The 16,402-nt window shown below is 52.5% G+C and overlaps 1 protein-coding gene across 1 annotated transcript in view; it reads left to right on the top strand.

Annotated features, from left to right (window-relative positions):
* Window positions 1-217: 217 nt before the first annotated feature.
* Window positions 218-16,402, top strand: part of ITGA7 (integrin subunit alpha 7) — a 21,926-nt gene continuing 5,741 nt past the window's right edge. The window contains exons 1-22 of the mRNA XM_042782852.1: window positions 218-423; window positions 4,991-5,118; window positions 5,219-5,298; window positions 6,276-6,531; window positions 7,038-7,169; window positions 7,466-7,585; window positions 8,537-8,744; window positions 8,864-9,057; window positions 9,644-9,732; window positions 9,860-9,987; window positions 10,152-10,247; window positions 10,414-10,475; window positions 10,616-10,785; window positions 11,196-11,345; window positions 12,198-12,313; window positions 12,832-13,024; window positions 13,111-13,191; window positions 13,297-13,376; window positions 13,493-13,567; window positions 13,728-13,830; window positions 14,331-14,507; window positions 14,697-14,828. Coding sequence (XP_042638786.1) covers window positions 218-423; window positions 4,991-5,118; window positions 5,219-5,298; window positions 6,276-6,531; window positions 7,038-7,169; window positions 7,466-7,585; window positions 8,537-8,744; window positions 8,864-9,057; window positions 9,644-9,732; window positions 9,860-9,987; window positions 10,152-10,247; window positions 10,414-10,475; window positions 10,616-10,785; window positions 11,196-11,345; window positions 12,198-12,313; window positions 12,832-13,024; window positions 13,111-13,191; window positions 13,297-13,376; window positions 13,493-13,567; window positions 13,728-13,830; window positions 14,331-14,507; window positions 14,697-14,828 — 2,976 coding nt within the window. The remainder of the gene's footprint in view (window positions 424-4,990; window positions 5,119-5,218; window positions 5,299-6,275; window positions 6,532-7,037; window positions 7,170-7,465; window positions 7,586-8,536; window positions 8,745-8,863; window positions 9,058-9,643; window positions 9,733-9,859; window positions 9,988-10,151; window positions 10,248-10,413; window positions 10,476-10,615; window positions 10,786-11,195; window positions 11,346-12,197; window positions 12,314-12,831; window positions 13,025-13,110; window positions 13,192-13,296; window positions 13,377-13,492; window positions 13,568-13,727; window positions 13,831-14,330; window positions 14,508-14,696; window positions 14,829-16,402) is intronic.

Raw genomic sequence — 16,402 nt, 5'->3', positions numbered from 1 at the left:
GAAGAGGCGGGAGCCTGAGTGGACGCCGGGCTGCTGAAGCCGAGGTCGCGGGTGCTGGCTGGCCGGGCGGCGGGTGAGCGGTGGTCAGGCGAAAGACTGGGAGACCTCTGAAAGAGTAGCGAGATTTCCGAGGCCAGAGACGGGCCGGGGAGACTTGGAGCTCACGCCGTGCAGGAATTGCCCAGCGCTTGCGGGGCACGCGCGCTGGCTTCGCCCCATGGCCGGGATTCGCGGCCGCGATCCCTGGGGGGCCTCTGGGCTTTGCTACCTTCTTGGCTGCCTGCTTGCGGGACTGTTCTGCCCGGGGACTGTTGCCTTCAATCTGGACGTGATGGGCGCCCTGCGCAAGGAGGGTGAACCGGGCAGTCTCTTCGGCTTCTCTGTGGCCCTGCACCGGCAGTTGCAGCCCCGACCCCGGAGCTGGTGAGTCATCACACCCGCCCGGAGTCCTCATGCCCGAGCTATAGATTTCCCTCTTCAACCCCAGGCCACCTCATCTCTCAGTCTTCCAGGCCAACCGATTCATGCTGCCCACAGATACCTTACATCCAACCTGCAGCTTTGCCTCATCCCTAGGCCCAAGACCCAAGGTCTTGCATTGGGGACGGGTTGGAGAGCAAGGTTCTTGTCTTGGCGGGAAACTCTCTCCTGCCTTTCCTCCCACCTTGCATCCTTGCTACAGTGTCAGGGTCTCTGGCTCCCCTCCTTCCTCAGAAGACTGAATTCTTTAGGAAGGAAGACTGACCATTTTGTGTCTGCTTAGGCTGGAAGAGAGGGCAAGGGTGGAGAGGTTGATGGTGCCAAGGGAGAGATGAAGGGTAATCTCCAGAAACAACTTCCTACCAAAGCACTGCCATGGGATGGAATGAGAGCAGTAGGGCACTGGAAAACAAGGAGAGATCTGCCACTTCTGTGGCTTAAAGCAAGGCTGCAAGAAGGATGGGAGAGGACCTGAGAGGGTCTGGCAACCTGCACTAGGTGGCTTGGTGATAGAGAGTGGCAGGAGAAAGAATCCCCCAAACTAATAGCAGCAGCAGCTGGGAGAGAGATCCAGGAAGGATGCTGGCCAGGCTGTTCCCTTTCCTCCTCCTCAGGAAATTTCCAGCTCCAGGAATCTCAGCAATGGGGGAAGGCAGGGAGCAACAGACAATTCTAGTTCTTTTCTCATCAATTTAGGACCCATGGGAAATGAACACACTTGTGTGTGGGGCCACTGGCTGGTCAGGCTTTTTGTGTCCCTGGTTCTAGCTACATGTACAAGTTGAAAAAGAGAGACAAGAAGGAAGAAAGCCTCCCTCCTCCTCTAGCCAGGGGGCTTTTTTCTCCACAGCCAGTGCCTAAGCCACATTAAGTGTCCATTACTGGGATCAATGCTGTCCACTGGGACTGTCTTCTCCCCCTACTATGGGCCTAGGGGCAGAGGGCAGGGGCATGAGCTCATCCCTGCCCCCCCACCCCCTTGCTTAGGAAGAGGAGATAACTTTGATCATCTAGGAGCAGGGTCAGTGATCCCAAAAACTTTGGGAGAGAAAGAAAGCCACTGATTTCACCTCTTCCTCAGCCTTCCACGAGCTGCTTCTTCCCTCATCTCAGTCTCCCTCCCTCCTTTCTTCCCTGCCCCATCTGCCAGAGCTTTAGGACTGGAGGCCTTTTTAGGACATGCTGAACTCTCTGAGCTATTTCCAGTCAAATTCTAGGTTATTTTTAATAACTTGATCTCTTGTCATTTCCCCCTCCTCTCTGAAAATGGCCCCCGATTCTGTCTTCCAGAGCCAAGCTGGGGGCATTCCCAGAGGGGCCCGACTGCCTGACTCTGCTTTGTCTCCAGCAGGGGGCGCTCTGCTGCCTGGGGGCATGGGAGAGGTTAGGTACTTTATTCAGTCTGTAGCATTTGAGTTCCCTAGCCATTGATTGAAAGACTTTCTCACTTGTTTTGAGGCCTCTCATTCTGGCCCCTGGATGAGACTTTGAGGTCTCACATTCTTACTTTGTGCTGTGGTTTCAGTCTCATTTATCTCCTTCAAGTGTGGATGCAGATAAATAATTGTTCTACTGTATAGGGTTACTGTGGGGATTAAAAGAATTCATAATACATGTAAAAATGAGCCTGTGTAGTGCAAGTGGTTTGTGATTGGTGCTGACCCAAAGGTTGGTGGTTTGAACCCATCCAGAGGTTCCATGTAGAAAGGCCTGGTGATGCATCCGTAATGCTTACAACCAAGAAAACCCTATGGAGCAGTTGTACTCTGTAACACACGAGATCACCATGAGTCCAGTTGACTCAATGGCAGCGAACAACAACATATGTAAAATGCTCAGAATAGTGCATGGCCATAGTAAGTGCCATGAAGTGTTGGTAGTACTATTCTTCTTCAGTGATCCACAGAATTAGAGAATAGCTTTCTCACCTTACAGCGATCTTGGATCCAAAGTCTTGGCTACAGCACCCTCCTCAGAGGGCCACCCAGACTGAGAGAGTTTAGAGAGAGGCTGGACTTGGGCAGGAGCCCTGGAATGTGTGGAGAATTGAAAGGTACAGTCGTAGAGGCCTGCTCCTCAGCCTCCACTTAGCTGGGCTCCCAGGGATCCCTCTGACCCAGCTGCCAACAGTTTTTTCCTTTTCTCTCTGCAGTAGCTACAGCTGTGGCTTCTCACCTGTCCAGAGCCCTGGGGTGGCTGGGCTCATAGGATGAAGCCAGGAAGGAGTGTGTGGCTGGGGTAGAGGTGGAGGGACTGGAGAGGCTGCTTGTGGGAACTGTTGTTCCTGGGGGATGAGCCTGTGTGTTCTTCACAAAGAGTAGGGCTGGGCATATCTGTACATTCGGTGGCTTCTTTACTCCATATTGACCCTTCCCCTCCTCCATACTCATGACCTCCAGGAGAGATGTGACCATTGAACACCGACTGATAGCTTCTTTGGGTGCTCAGGTCTATGCTGGCCAGCTGAGACTCTGGGTGTCTCTGTGAGTCCCCATGAAGTGGGGTTCAGTAATTTCTGATTCTCTGATTTCTCTGATGAGGCAAGCACAAAGATAAACAACACAGCCCTGGTCTTCCAAGAGATGGCCATCTTTGTGTTTGGAGGGATGGGGCACTGGTGACTTGTCTGAAGGTTGGCATTTGTTTGCACAGGGCTATGTCTCCCGGCTTCATTTTCTGCTCAGGGAGCCTGGTTGGTCTCTTTCTCCCCTGCTTCCCCTTCCTTCCTGGAGGGTCTCAGTGTTCTGGAGACTGGCTGGCTGGTCACTAGGTGTAGTGGAGCAGGCGTATTGGGGTGGGGCAGATGTGGATTTGAATTCCATCACTTCTGCTTTATTAATGTTTCTGAGTGAGTTCCCTCATCTGTAAGACAAGGCAGGACTCCTGATCTCACAGCATTCATTGTTGGGAAGAGTTAGTCACATAATGCCTATACCTTGCCTAGCTTGGTGACTGGCACATATATGTAGTGATAAATCTTAGCTCCTGCCATGTAGTCTAGTAGGTGCTGAATAAGTATTACACCATTGTTTCTCTAGTATCTGACACAGGGCTTGGCATATGTTTCTTTCCAGTTGCTACTGAGTCAGTTATGACTCATGATGACACCATGTGTGTCAGAGCAGAACTGGTTTCCAATTACCGACTTTTTCGGAAGTAGATTGCAGGCCTTTCTTCTGTGGGCCTCTGGATAGACTTGAACCTCCATCCTTTGGGTTATCAGCCTACCACATTAACCATTTGTGACACCCAGGGCATATGTTCTTCATAAAGAGTTGTTAAAAAAGTGCTGAATGTATGTTCTCTTTCCTACCACTTCCCACCCCCTTCTCTCTCTTGACACTGGCTCTGACATGGGGTGACAGCTGCTCAGAGACAGGAGGAGTTTCAGGAAGGCCGAATGGCTCTGTGCCCTCCCTCTCCCCATGCCACCAGGACTGGCACAGTGCCCCACAGATGCCTGCTGTAATAGTGCCCACTACAGCTTTGAGCATCTCCATAGGAAGGGAGATGGAGGAAAGGAGTGTGGGAGAGAGGCTTCAAGATTTTCCCTGCTGCCACTTTTGAGTCTTTGCTGCCAGTAGCCAGTGGAGTGTCAATCACCTCACCTCACCCCCCTCCTCACTCCTGGCCTGGGGATTCAGCCCCAGGGGACCCAGGCAGCCTCCATTCCCAGCACAATCCTCCCCCAGGGAAGAGGCATTGGCTGTGATCATGGAAAATTGTCCTGCCAAGAAAGTTGTAGCTGGGAAAGAGTCTGAGGGGGAGGTCGGAGAGAAGACTGGGCAGGGGTGGGCGGTGGGGGGAAGGGTAGATAGTAGATTTGGGGAGGAGAAGGAAGAAGAGTGGGGAAGGGGATTCAGGATGTGGGGGGTGGGGAGAATGGGGCAGGACTGGAGACAGGTTGAGAAACTTGTCCCTACTTCCACTCCAGCCAGAGTGACTGATAGAATCCAGTGACAGAGCTACCAAGGAGTGGGGTCTTTGCCCAGTCCCTGATTAAGCAAAGCAGACCCACGTCTAGCCTCTTTAGAGGCCTCAGAAGCTGGTCCCTGGGCCACCTTGTGGTGCCAGTCTGGGCCCTATTACTTTAACTCTCAACATTCTTGGCATTTCTGGCAGGGTTTCAATTGGACTGGGGTTGGGGAGGAGGTCAGGGTTTGGGAATGGGGCCAAGGAGGGGGTAAGGAAGGCCTAGTCAGGAACAGGTGCTGGGAACAGGCGGTTCTTTCAAACCAGCGTGCTGGCCAGGCTGCTTGGGTCTACACACATACGTGTGTTATCTATTATGCGTGTTGGTTCCTCATCCAGATGGTATGTGCCTATGAAACATGGGGTTTGCATGGCCAAGTGTGTGAATTTGCCCTTGTCCAGGACTTGGGAAAACTGATTCTTGGCCTTTCTCCTTAATCCTTGAACACCCTGCTTGGTACTGAGGGGTTGGACCTGGGCAGCTCTACAGAGGTCGGAGCACTTGGCCTCTAACTCTTGACCCTCCACCATTGTGCAGGCTGCTGGTGGGTGCTCCTCAGGCCCTGGCTTTGCCTGGGCAACGTGCGAATCGTACTGGAGGTCTCTTTGCCTGCCCCCTGAGCCTGGAGGAGACTGACTGCTACAGAGTGGACATCGACCAGGGAGGTGGGGGCCCTACGGGGGTGGAGTGGGAAAGCTCCTGAGGAGGGAAGGAGAAGACTTTGCCTCCTCTTCCCTCCCCTAATTCCTAGTGTCCTGCCTCCAGTTGATGTGCAAAAGGAGAGTAAGGAGAACCAGTGGTTGGGAGTCAGTGTTCGGAGCCAGGGGCCTGGGGGCAAGATTGTTGTGAGTATCTTCTTGTGATTGTAATCGAGGGTGGTGTGTGTATGTATTTGCATGTGTTGTGTGTTTGAGTGTGTGTGTGTATGGTGTGTGCATATGCACAACTGTGCTTACAGAACACAGTTTGGGTATGTGGGAAGATCCCTAGGACCTCAGAAGATACAAACATGTATAAGACATGGTCCCTGGTCTTATAAATAAAAAAAAACAACAAAAAAAACAAATTTCTATCCATTTAGCCACCCATTTGTGAAACTCTTATTGAGTACCTTTTAAGTGTCAGGCATCGTGCTAGTTATTGAAAGAGGATATAGAAAGACAGGAAGACACTTGATCCCTGCCTCAAATAGCCCACAGCATAGTTATGGAGATTCTCATTCTTTCTTTATCTGTGTCTCTGTCTCTATATCTTTCACAAATATGGATGAACACATAATTAACCATACAAGTCACTCTGGGACAGAATTTGGTTAATGTTAATAACTCGTTTTATAGTCATCAGTCTATAAAAGTCCAAAAGAAGAGTGCAGAGGAAAGGCTCCTGCAGGTGAGCTGAGCCAGGCTTTGAGAATAGGCAATGCTTGGAGAGTGGAGAGGGGAGGACATTCATTGCAGGCTAGGTGGTGACATTCACAAAGGTCCAGAAGCAGGGCCAGGCCTGAGATGTTGGGACACAGGCACATGTGGCATGATTAGGAAGGCATGCATTTTGTGTGCTGGTTCGTTGTGTGTGTGGGTGCCCTGGCAGAACACAGAAGAAGGACTTCTTTGGGAGAGGGCCAAGGAGGTGGGTGGAGATGATAGTGGGTTGTACAATTACTTGCCCAACACCGGGCTAGATGGTGGTGCTCCAGCAATGCCAGCATAGGTGTGTGTGTGTGTGTGTGTGTGTGTGGGCACATGTGTGCATATGGGCAATGTGACTTAAGCAGAACCCTGTTCCACAAGGATGAATGGCTCCTCATTCTTTCCTCCCTCAGACCTGTGCACATCGATATGAGGCACGGCAGCGGGTGGACCAGATCCTGGAGACACGTGATGTGATCGGCCGCTGCTTTGTGCTCAGCCAGGACCTGGCCATCCGTGATGAGCTGGATGGTGGGGAGTGGAAGTTCTGTGAGGGGCGTCCCCAGGGCCACGAACAATTTGGGTTCTGCCAGCAGGGCACGGCTGCCGCCTTCTCCCCTGACAGCCATTACCTCCTCTTTGGGGCCCCGGGAACTTATAACTGGAAGGGTGAGTCACTCCCCAGGGAGGGGAAGAGGGAACCCAAATCTCCTCTTGCTCCAGAGACAGGATTGGAGTAGCACGTGGCCAAGCATGACCACATGTCCACTGCCACTGAACCCTTGGGCACTGCTTTGCCTTCCACCCCCATCACACGCACATTCGTGAATGGGAGTGCCTCCTTTTCTTCGCATGGTCCCGTGTTCCTCAAAACACTGGCATGAGCCCCCCACCTGCACGGCTGGGCTGCCCTCCCAGCTGTACCTGCATGCTCCAGCTCACAGCCCGCCCCTCATCACTCCCATTCCTGTCTCTGCACACGCCGCTGGCTGAGCTGACACTCGGTGAGTGTGGTGCCAAGTCTGAGGGCCCCCAGAAAGCTTGGGTTGGGCAGGAGGTGGGAGGTGGGGCTGTACGGGAGGGGGCGAGCTTCCCAGATGCTTGTCTAACTCAGTATCTGGCCTGAGGGTGCTCCTTGCTCCCTGCCCTGGATACTAACAGGACTGTCCTTGCAGGCACGGCCAGGGTGGAGCTCTGTTCGCAGGGCTCAGTGGACCTGGCACATCTGGACGACGGGCCCTACGAGGCGGGGGGCGAGAAGGAGCAGGACCCCCACCTCATCCCGGTCCCTGCCAACAGCTACTTTGGTAGGGACCTCTCCCTGGCCCAGAGCCACTCTAACCCTCTGTTCCTCTCTCTTGTTTTCCCTTTCCATGCTCCCATCCTCCTGTGTCTCTCTCTCTCTTTCTCACCTCTCGCTCTCTGTCTCCCTGTCTCTGATTCTGTTTCTTATCTCTATGGTCTCTTGGTCTCTCATTTCCTTCCCTATCTCTTCCTCTTCCACCTTCTTCTTCTGACTTTTCTGTTTGGCTCTGTCTCCCCACTCTGTGGCTCCTCTTCTGGATGTCCTTTCCCTGGTGTCTCCTTCCCCCATTCCCCACAGGGTTGCTCTTTGTGACCAACATTGATAGCTCAGACCCTGACCAGCTGGTGTATAAAACTTTGGACCCTGCTGACCGGCTCCCAGGACCAGTCGGAGACTTGGCCCTGAATAGCTACTTAGGTTTGTAAGCTCCCACTTATGTCCTCCTGGGCCCTGGGGGCCTGGCCCTGGCCTTCCCTCCTCCCCCAGGGAACATGTCCTCCTTTCACCCCTCAAACACAGCCAGGGAAAAGCTTGGCCTCAGCGGTCAGGTCTGAGAAGATCAGTCCTGAGGGTAATGGTCTCGGGGACTATGAACCGGAGGAAGACCCAGGTGGAGGGAGAGAGAGTACTGAGACTGTACTAGGAGGGAAGAAGGTTAGACCTCCAGAGGAACTTCCTCTGAGGGATAGTGATGGGCACATGCTGCAGAAAAGCTAGCCTTGTTGGTAAGTTCTTTCTTTTTTATTTTTTTCTTGTTGGTAAGTTCTTACTGTCTCAGTTTTTCATATACATCCCTTCATCCCTTCTGCAGAGGAGGAGGAAATGAGGCCTGGGAGATGTTTGGGTGAATCATACTCTTCCCTCCCTCCCATATGTCCCTATTCCCCCCACCATGTGAAGGCTTCTGGCTCCCTGCCAGGATGCTGTGGGTAGGAGCAGAGAGAGTGCATTGGGTGGGATTAGGGGTCTTCAGGGTGTGTGGAGATGGGGGAGGACCAACCTCTCTGCTCTAGTTCCCAGAGATGAGTGTGGTGAGGTCTCTGCCCCAGCTCCTGCCATTGTGGCCAACCTCCTGCCCAGCCATCTTGCCTCTTCAACATTGGCTTTCTCTCTCCTCTCAGTCCCTGGGTGGATTTGTTGCACTTCTTGTGTCAAACTCCAGTTTGACAGGCGGGTGTGGGAAAGCTGCTGGGTCTCAGGAGGGGCAGACAGAGTGGTCCAGCTATGGTGGTGATAGCTTGGGTGATACCCTCTCCACCTTTTGGCTCCTGAGCTGCCAGGCAGTGGGCTGAGGTTGGGGTTGCTGGGATACACCTTGGCTTCTGAGTCTGTCAGGAAGTACTTACCACAAAGTCATCCCCCACCCAGGTTTCTCCATCGACTCAGGGAAGGGGCTGGTGCGTGCAGAGGAGCTGAGCTTTGTGGCAGGGGCACCCCGCGCCAACCACAAGGGTGCTGTGGTCATTCTGCGTAAGGACAGTGCCAGCCGCCTGGTACCTGAAGTCGTATTGTCTGGGGAGCGCCTGACATCTGGCTTTGGCTATTCACTGGCTGTGGCCGATCTTAATAATGATGGGTGAGAGTGGGTGGGTGTGTGGGAGCCTGTGGGAGGTTGGGCCCAGGAGGTCTGAGGGGTCTTTGGCATCTCCTCTGACTTCTCCGGCCAGATCCCACACTGACAATCTCTCTCCATAGCTTTCCAGACCTGGTAGTGGGAGCCCCCTACTTCTTTGAGCGTCAAGAAGAGCTGGGTGGTGCTGTGTATGTGTACATGAACCAGGGGGGTCACTGGGCTGATGTCTCCCCACTCCGGCTCTGTGGCTCGCCTGACTCCATGTTTGGGATCAGCGTGGCTGTCTTGGGGGACCTCAACCAAGATGGCTTCCCAGGTGTGACTGAAAACTGGAAATGCTTAGTGGAAGGAGTGGGTAGGGAAGGATGGGGAGTGACTCAGAGGTCAGGGGACAGTCTTCTGAGGGCTCAGGGAGAGAAGGAACCTATGCTTACATCTGAGCTTTGCCATTAACTAGCTGTGTGGCCTTGAACAAGTTACTTCACCTTTCTGAGCTGATAATGTCCAGAGAGAGTGGCTGAGAGGATTAAAGACAATGTATACAGGGTGCAAGTTCCTGTTTCATGCAGTTTGTGCTTGGCTGCTATTCTAAAGGTTGGTGGTTCAAACCCACCCAGTGGCACTGTGGAAGAAAGGGCTGGCAATCTACTTCTGTAAATATTACCATAAAGAAAACCCCACTCTGTAACACATGGGTTGCCATGAGTTGTAATTCACTTGAAGGCAATGGATTTTTCTTTTTTTAATATGTAAAGTGCTTGAGACTTAGTTGTTGTGTGCCTTGAGTCATTTCTGACTTGTAGCCTCTGAATAAAATAGAAAACATGTAGGACTGAAGAAAAGTTGGGGCCTGGTTCTTGTCACCCCCACCCCTAGACTGATTGCTTTTTCCCATACCCCAGATATCGCTGTGGGCGCTCCCTTTGATGGAGATGGGAAAGTCTTTATCTACCATGGGAGCAGCCTGGGAGTTGTCCTTACACCTTCACAGGTGAGGGGAGCGTCATTTGGATGAGGGAATCCATGTGTGTGGGACAAGGGGGCATAGTAGCAGAGGGCAGGGTAGACAGAGGACTGGGGGCAATGGGGTTGGGGAGGCTGACGGTCTGGTCTGCCAGGTGCTGGAGGGCGAGGCTGTGGGCATCAAGAGCTTCGGCTACTCTCTGTCTGGCGGCCTGGATGTGGACGAGAACCATTACCCCGACCTGCTGGTGGGCTCCCTGGCTGACACTGCTGCCCTCTTTAGGTGATCTCCTCCCCCTCCTCTCCCTCCTCCCTCCCTGAGGCCCTTACACCCTCTCTGTGACTCTGACCTCCACTGCAGTGATGCTGAAGACTCCTCCTAGCCCCCTTCTTCCCCAGCCTCTTGTTTTAATGTTTCCCATGCCCCTCATCCCCCCGTCTTCCCAGGGCCAGACCTGTTCTCCATGTCTCCCATGAGGTCTTCATTGTTCCTCGAGCCATCGACCTAGAACAGCCCAATTGTCCTGGTGGCCACTCAGTCTGGTGAGGTGGGGTCTGAGGTGAGGGCAGGGGAACTCTCCAGGGCCCAGTTTCTTCCCATTCTCCCCTTCCCTCTCCAGTTTAGGGTTTGGGCTGTGGCAGGCATGGGCAAGTGGAGGTTTGAGGTCTTGGGCTAGTCTGGCTCAGGAGCCACCATTTGCCCCCACAGTGTGGACCTAAAGGTATGTTTCAGCTACATCGCATCCCCCAGCAGCTACAGCCCTATTGTGGGTGAGTGAGGTCCCCCTCCTACCCCACTGGGTTTTCAGGGTGGGTCACTTGAAAACGGGGGGAAGGGCACCCTGGGGACAAGGCCAGACTGGAGCACTTTCCCAGCTCACTGGCTTCCCCCTTCTCCCCACACACTATAGCCCTGGATTACATGATAGATGGAGACACAGACCGGAGGCTCCGGGGCCAGGTCCCCCGGGTGACCTTTCTGAGTCGTGGTCTGGATGACCACAAACACCAGGCCTCAGGCACTGTGTGGCTGAAGCACCAGCATGACCGAGTCTGTGGAGATACCATGTTCCAGCTACAGGTAGACACTGACCCCTTGAGGGTCATTGCCATTTCATGATCTGTTTTCCTTGATTCCTCTTAGTTTCTTTTTCTACCACATACTCACACCTCATTCTAAGATCTAGACTTTTGAGAAGTTCCCTTAGGCGCTTACCTCTTCCTTACTTATTACCTTTTTGCATCTCCTCTCGAGTACATTACTCCCTGGAGATGGAGATGGCAGGTTCCATTGCCAAATTTGATCCTCAAAATGTTAGTTCCTGGGTCTCTTCCTTTCTCCACCCAGTCTTTCTCTGTCCTCTATGTGCAGTTCTTCACCTCTTTGTTTCTTTCCAAGTGTCAGAATCTATCCGAGATCTGCCTGGGTCTTTGGGTGGGGCTGGGGCCTGGGGATTGTTCCAGTTTCCATGTCCATTTTCCCTTTCCCAGGAGAATGTTAAAGACAAGCTTCGGGCCATTGTGGTGACTCTATCCTACAGTCTCCAGACCCCTCGGCTTCGGCGACAGGCTCCTGGCCAAGGGTTGCCTCCAGTGGCCCCCATCCTCAATGCTCATCAGCCTAGTACCCAACGGGCAGAGGTGAGGATGGGTTCTGGTTTGGCCCAGGAAGAGGAGCTGGCAGGGCTGATGATCATGGTTCCTTACCAATGATTCTCATTTATAGATTTCAAAGCTCTTTTGCATATTTTATCCAATAGCACCTCATATTTGCAGTAGACCCAAAGTGAAAATGGTTCAAATGACCAGTGTTCCTGGGCAGAGGGGATAGTGCTCCTCCATTCTTCATTTGATGGGGGCTCTGCCATTTTCAAATGTGGCCTCCCAGGTCCTTAAATTGTCTCCATCCCAGGGAGGAGTGTGAAAGTCTTTGCACGATTCTCATGCCGACCTGGAGGTGGTGCGCCTCATTTCTCAGCTAAGCACTAATCTAATCCCTCTGCAGCTCTTCACATTCTAATCTCTGGAATTCAGTCACATGGCCACACCAATGCCAGTTGTTGTTGTGTGCTATCAAGTGGATTCTGACTCATAGAGACCCTATAGGACAGAGTAGAGCTGCCCCACAGAGTTTTCTAGGCTGTAATCTTTATGGGAGCAGAGCTCCAGGTCTTCCTTCCCCCCTGCAGAGCAGCTGGTGGGTTTGCAGCCAAATGCTTAACCATTGCACCACCAGGCTTGTTACCCATGCCAGAGAGGGTAGGAAAATATGATTTAGCTGTGGGCTAGCCTGCTAAACTCTGCCATGGAGTGGTAATATTCCCATCATTTTACTGATGAGGACACAGCTCAGAGAGGTTAAATGAATAGCCCAGTATCACACAGCTAGTAAGTGGCACATCTGAGAGTTGAACACAGGTCGTTTAATCCTGTTTCACTCCACCCTACTGTATGCCTTCCTGGGAATGTTCCTCTCCTCAAATCTCTCCCCAGATCCACTTCTTGAAGCAAGGCTGTGGTGAAGACAAGATCTGCCAGAGCAACCTGCAGCTGGTCCATGCCCGTTTCTGTGCCCGGGTCAGCGACATGGAGTTCCAGCCTCTGCCCATGTGAGGGGGTAGGGAGAACAGGTGGGGTGGGAGGGCATGAGTTCAAGGAATGGAAGGGAACCCCCTCAGGAGGACCAGCCAGAGAGGGCTAAAAGCTCAGTGGGGACTGCTGATAATTCAGACAGTGGCAGGATGAGGGTCGGTTAAAGAGCCACAGGGGCTCCCCTAGTGAGCAATGACAATTTTTCACAATACATATGATAGCATAGAGATTACACACATCACGTTGCTTAGTCTTCACAATCCTGAGGTAGGAAATATTATTAATTCCACTCTGTAGATAGAGAACTGAGACCTAGAGAGGTTGATAATTGCCTGTGTAGAGCTTGGAGGAGAACAGAGATCCCCTGACTCTCAGGCTGGTTCTCTTGAGTATGGAAAGATCTCAGGCTTAGACTGGAGATTTGGGGTGGTCAGGGAGTAGAGGCAGGGTGGCATACACTGGAGAAAGGAGGCTTGGAGTGGGAGAGGCTGAAGAAGGTGTTCAGATCTTAGAATGAGTGGGCTCTGATCCCCAGGGATGCAGATGGAATGACAGCCCTGTTTGCACTGAGTGGGCAGCCTGTCATCGGCCTGGAGCTGAAGGTCACCAACCTGCCCTCGGACCCAGCCCAGCCCCAGGCTGATGGGGATGATGCCCATGAGGCCCAACTCCTCGTCACCCTCCCTCACTCTCTGCATTACTCAGGAGTCCGGGCCCTGGATGCTGCTGTAAGGACCCGGGGCAGGGTGGGGTAGGGTGAGGTCTTAGGGGGCTTCAGTAGTTCAAATTGACCTCTCATCTCTTCCTGCTCCAGGAGAAGCCACTCTGCGTGTCCAATGAGAATGCCTCCCATGTCGAGTGTGAGCTGGGGAACCCCATGAAGAGAGGTGCCCAGGTTGGCATGTCTTCCTTTTGCCCATCTGGTGACTTTCTAACCCCTGACTCCTTCTTTAAGCTCCCAGCCCCCCTCTCATGCCATTCCATCCCATCCTTGGTTTAGGTCACCTTCTACCTCATCCTTAGCACTTCAGGGATCACCATTGAGACCACAGAGCTGGAGGTGGAGCTGCTGTTGGCCACGTAAGCCTGGTGGGGCCAGGGTGGGGTATGGGTAGGACAATAAGATTGGTGTCCACCTGGAGGGGATGGATGGTGCTTGTACCCACTGCCCATGCCTACTCCTGCCCTCATGCCAGGATCAGTGAGCAGGAGTTTCATCCAGTCTCTGCTCGGGCCCGGGTCTTCATTGAGCTTCCGCTGTCCATTGCTGGGTAAGCCCTGCTCAGCTGGGCACCCCCACTGGAAGGGAGGATGGGCATCACCACTCCTAAGCGCTGGCCCAGTCTCGGCCTTTCCTGATTTTAGCCTTGGGCCCTCCATTCAGCCAGGCCTCAGGCCTCCTTAGCTCCTCTTTTGACCCTCTCACGCCAGGGTGGCCATCCCCCAGCAGCTCTTCTTCTCCGGTGTGGTGAGAGGAGAGAGTGCCATGCGATCTGAGGTGGATGTGGGCAGCAAGGTCAAGTATGAGGTCACGGTAAGTATCCTGGCATGTGACCCCTCCATGGTTGCTTTCCCTTTGGTACAGAGGAGAGGCTAGGACATGTTTCATATGGCAACTTGATGGTCCAGTGCATTCATGGCTTCTACCCACCACCTCGACCTTGGCTGTGGTCAGTGCTGGGCCTCGACTGACCATTTTCTGGTCAGCCTTGACTGTCCTTCTTACCCTGCTACTCTGGAAAGGCCATGGGAGCTCAGGGAATCTTCTCTGCTGGGGGCCTTAGCTGGGGAATGGAAACATGAAGGGAGGATTGATGTCTGTTCCCACAACTCTGCCCTTGTTTGCCTCCCAATGACACCTCCAGGTTTTCCTAGATTTGGTGAGAGGATGGTGCCTGGTGGGGTCCAGAATCCTGAGTCTTTGTTGAAACTGTGCCTTCTGAAGTTTTCCCTTCAGTCCTTGTTTCCCATCTCTGTGAACTGAGAGCCCTTTTGGGAGCTGAACTCCTGGCCTTTACACTCTTATGTCCACAGGTCTCCAACCAAGGCCAGTCACTCAACACTCTGGGCTCTGCCTTCCTCAATATCATGTGGCCCCATGAGATTGCCAACGGGAAGTGGCTGCTGTACCCCATGCGAGTGGAGCTGGAGGGTGGGCGGGGGCCTGGGCAGAAGGGGCTCTGTTCCCCAAGGCCCAACATCCTTCACCTGGTGAGGCTTAGGCAGAGTGGAGTGTTGTATAGGAGGGTGGAGGGGGTTAGATGTTGGGAAGGATGTCTTTGCCCTGGGAGTGGGGGTAGTGTTTGTGTGGGAGGGCCTGGAGGAAGGCGTGGGAGGGAACGTGACCTTGTATCGTTGCATTTAGAGGGACACTCATTGACTGTCCCTCCCCACATCCAGGATGTGGACAGCAGGGACAGGAGGCGGCGAGAGCTGGAACAGCCAGAGCAGCAGGAGCCACGTGAGCAGCCAGAGCCCAGCATGTCCTGGTGGCCAGTGTCCTCTGCTGAGAAGAAGAAAAACATCACCCTAGTGAGTGCAGGATGAGGCTGTGTGGTGACGTGATGGAGGATGCCATGGGGAGCACGGAGCCGCGGGGTGTGGGATTTCGGCACAGGGTGGCTTGTCAAGAGGTGTGATGGTTAGGGCAAGTTGATAAGATAGTTCTTATCACAACCTGTGGGAGGGAGGCATCTGTGAAGCTGCTGGTTCCCAGATCCTCTCACATGCAAGTACTCATTTCAGGGCATTTGATCTAAAGTCAGTTTGTCAGCCGAGCAATCAGTTCTCTCTGTTGTTGTTGTTGTTGTTATGTGCCGTTGAGTCAGACCTGACTCATAGCGACCCCTCCTTGGGTTTCCAAGGCAATATCACTATGGAAGTAGATTGCCCCATCTTCCTTCCAAGGAGTGACTGGTGGGTTTGAACCACCAGCCTTCTGGTTAGCAGTCAAGTGCCTTAGGCACTATGCTACCAGAGCTCCTCAGTTCTCTATACAGTTATATAAAGCATACATTTTATGTTTTACAGGGATAAGATAGTTTTAGCCACCTTTGAGATCTGTGAGTTGTCTTTTTGAGCTCTTTCAGGATAAAGAAAGTCAATTGGTATAAGGAAACTTGCTACATTTTCATAATGTCAAAACCACTTTTAAGTCTCTTGAAGTTCTAATAATTAAAATTACAGTATATATAAGGAACTCTGGTGGCGTAGTGAGTAAAGCATTCTAGATGCTAACTGGAAGGTTGGTGATTCAAACTCACCAACTGCTCCACAGGAGGAAGATGAGGCAATCTATTTCCATAAAGATTTACAGCCTTGGAAACCCAATGGGGGCCGCTATGAGTTGGAATCTACTTGAAAGCAGTGGGTTTGGTTTTATATCGTATATGATTCATTAATTAGGTCTATTCCTTTTGAGTAGCTTTGCCTCCCTTCTTCTGTTTGCCTTGCATAGTTATGTTCTTTAAATGGATTTACTAGGCAAATTAACACATGCTCTGTGCTTCTCCCCTTCTAGGATGGAGCTGTCAGTGAGTGTGGTGTGGGTATACATTAGGCGGGTATTTGACGTGGTTGTGAGGGGGTGAATCACTATTATGGAAGGGTATGCAATTGAGTCAAGGAGTTGAAGAGACTGTCAGGGACTCAGGAATGGAAGCAGCTGGGCCGGTTCTGTCACTGTCTGTCTGGGAGGGAGCTCCATTGCACCTGGTTCCCTTCCTAGGGCCCTCAGCTTTGCTATTCCCTGAGTGCATGGCATGAGGCATAAACTAAGTGTACTCGTTTCCTAGGACTGCTGTAACAGAGCACCACAAACTGGATGGCTTCTAAGAACAGACATTTATTGTCTCATAGTTTGGAGGCTACAAGTCTGAAACCAAGGTGTTGCTGTGTTGATTCTTTCTGAGGCCTCTGAGGGAGAATCTGCCCCACGCCTGTCTCCTAGCTTCTGGGGCTGGCTTACAGTCCTTGTCATTTCTTGACTTTGACATGCATACTCTGTCTTAAGATGACTGTCTTCCATCTGTGTCTCTTCTTCTGTGTCTTTTCTTTTATAAGGGCACTACTCAGATCAGGATTCACCCTACTCCAGTGAACATTAT

This window comes from Orycteropus afer, unplaced genomic scaffold (genome assembly GCF_000298275.1).
Source record: "Orycteropus afer afer isolate SDZICR_OR568_19922 unplaced genomic scaffold, OryAfe1.0 scaffold00490, whole genome shotgun sequence".
Classification (NCBI taxonomy): Eukaryota; Metazoa; Chordata; class Mammalia; order Tubulidentata; family Orycteropodidae; genus Orycteropus; species Orycteropus afer.
The sequence above is the reverse complement of the archived record's forward strand: the minus strand, read 5'-3'. Positions and strand labels throughout refer to the sequence as shown.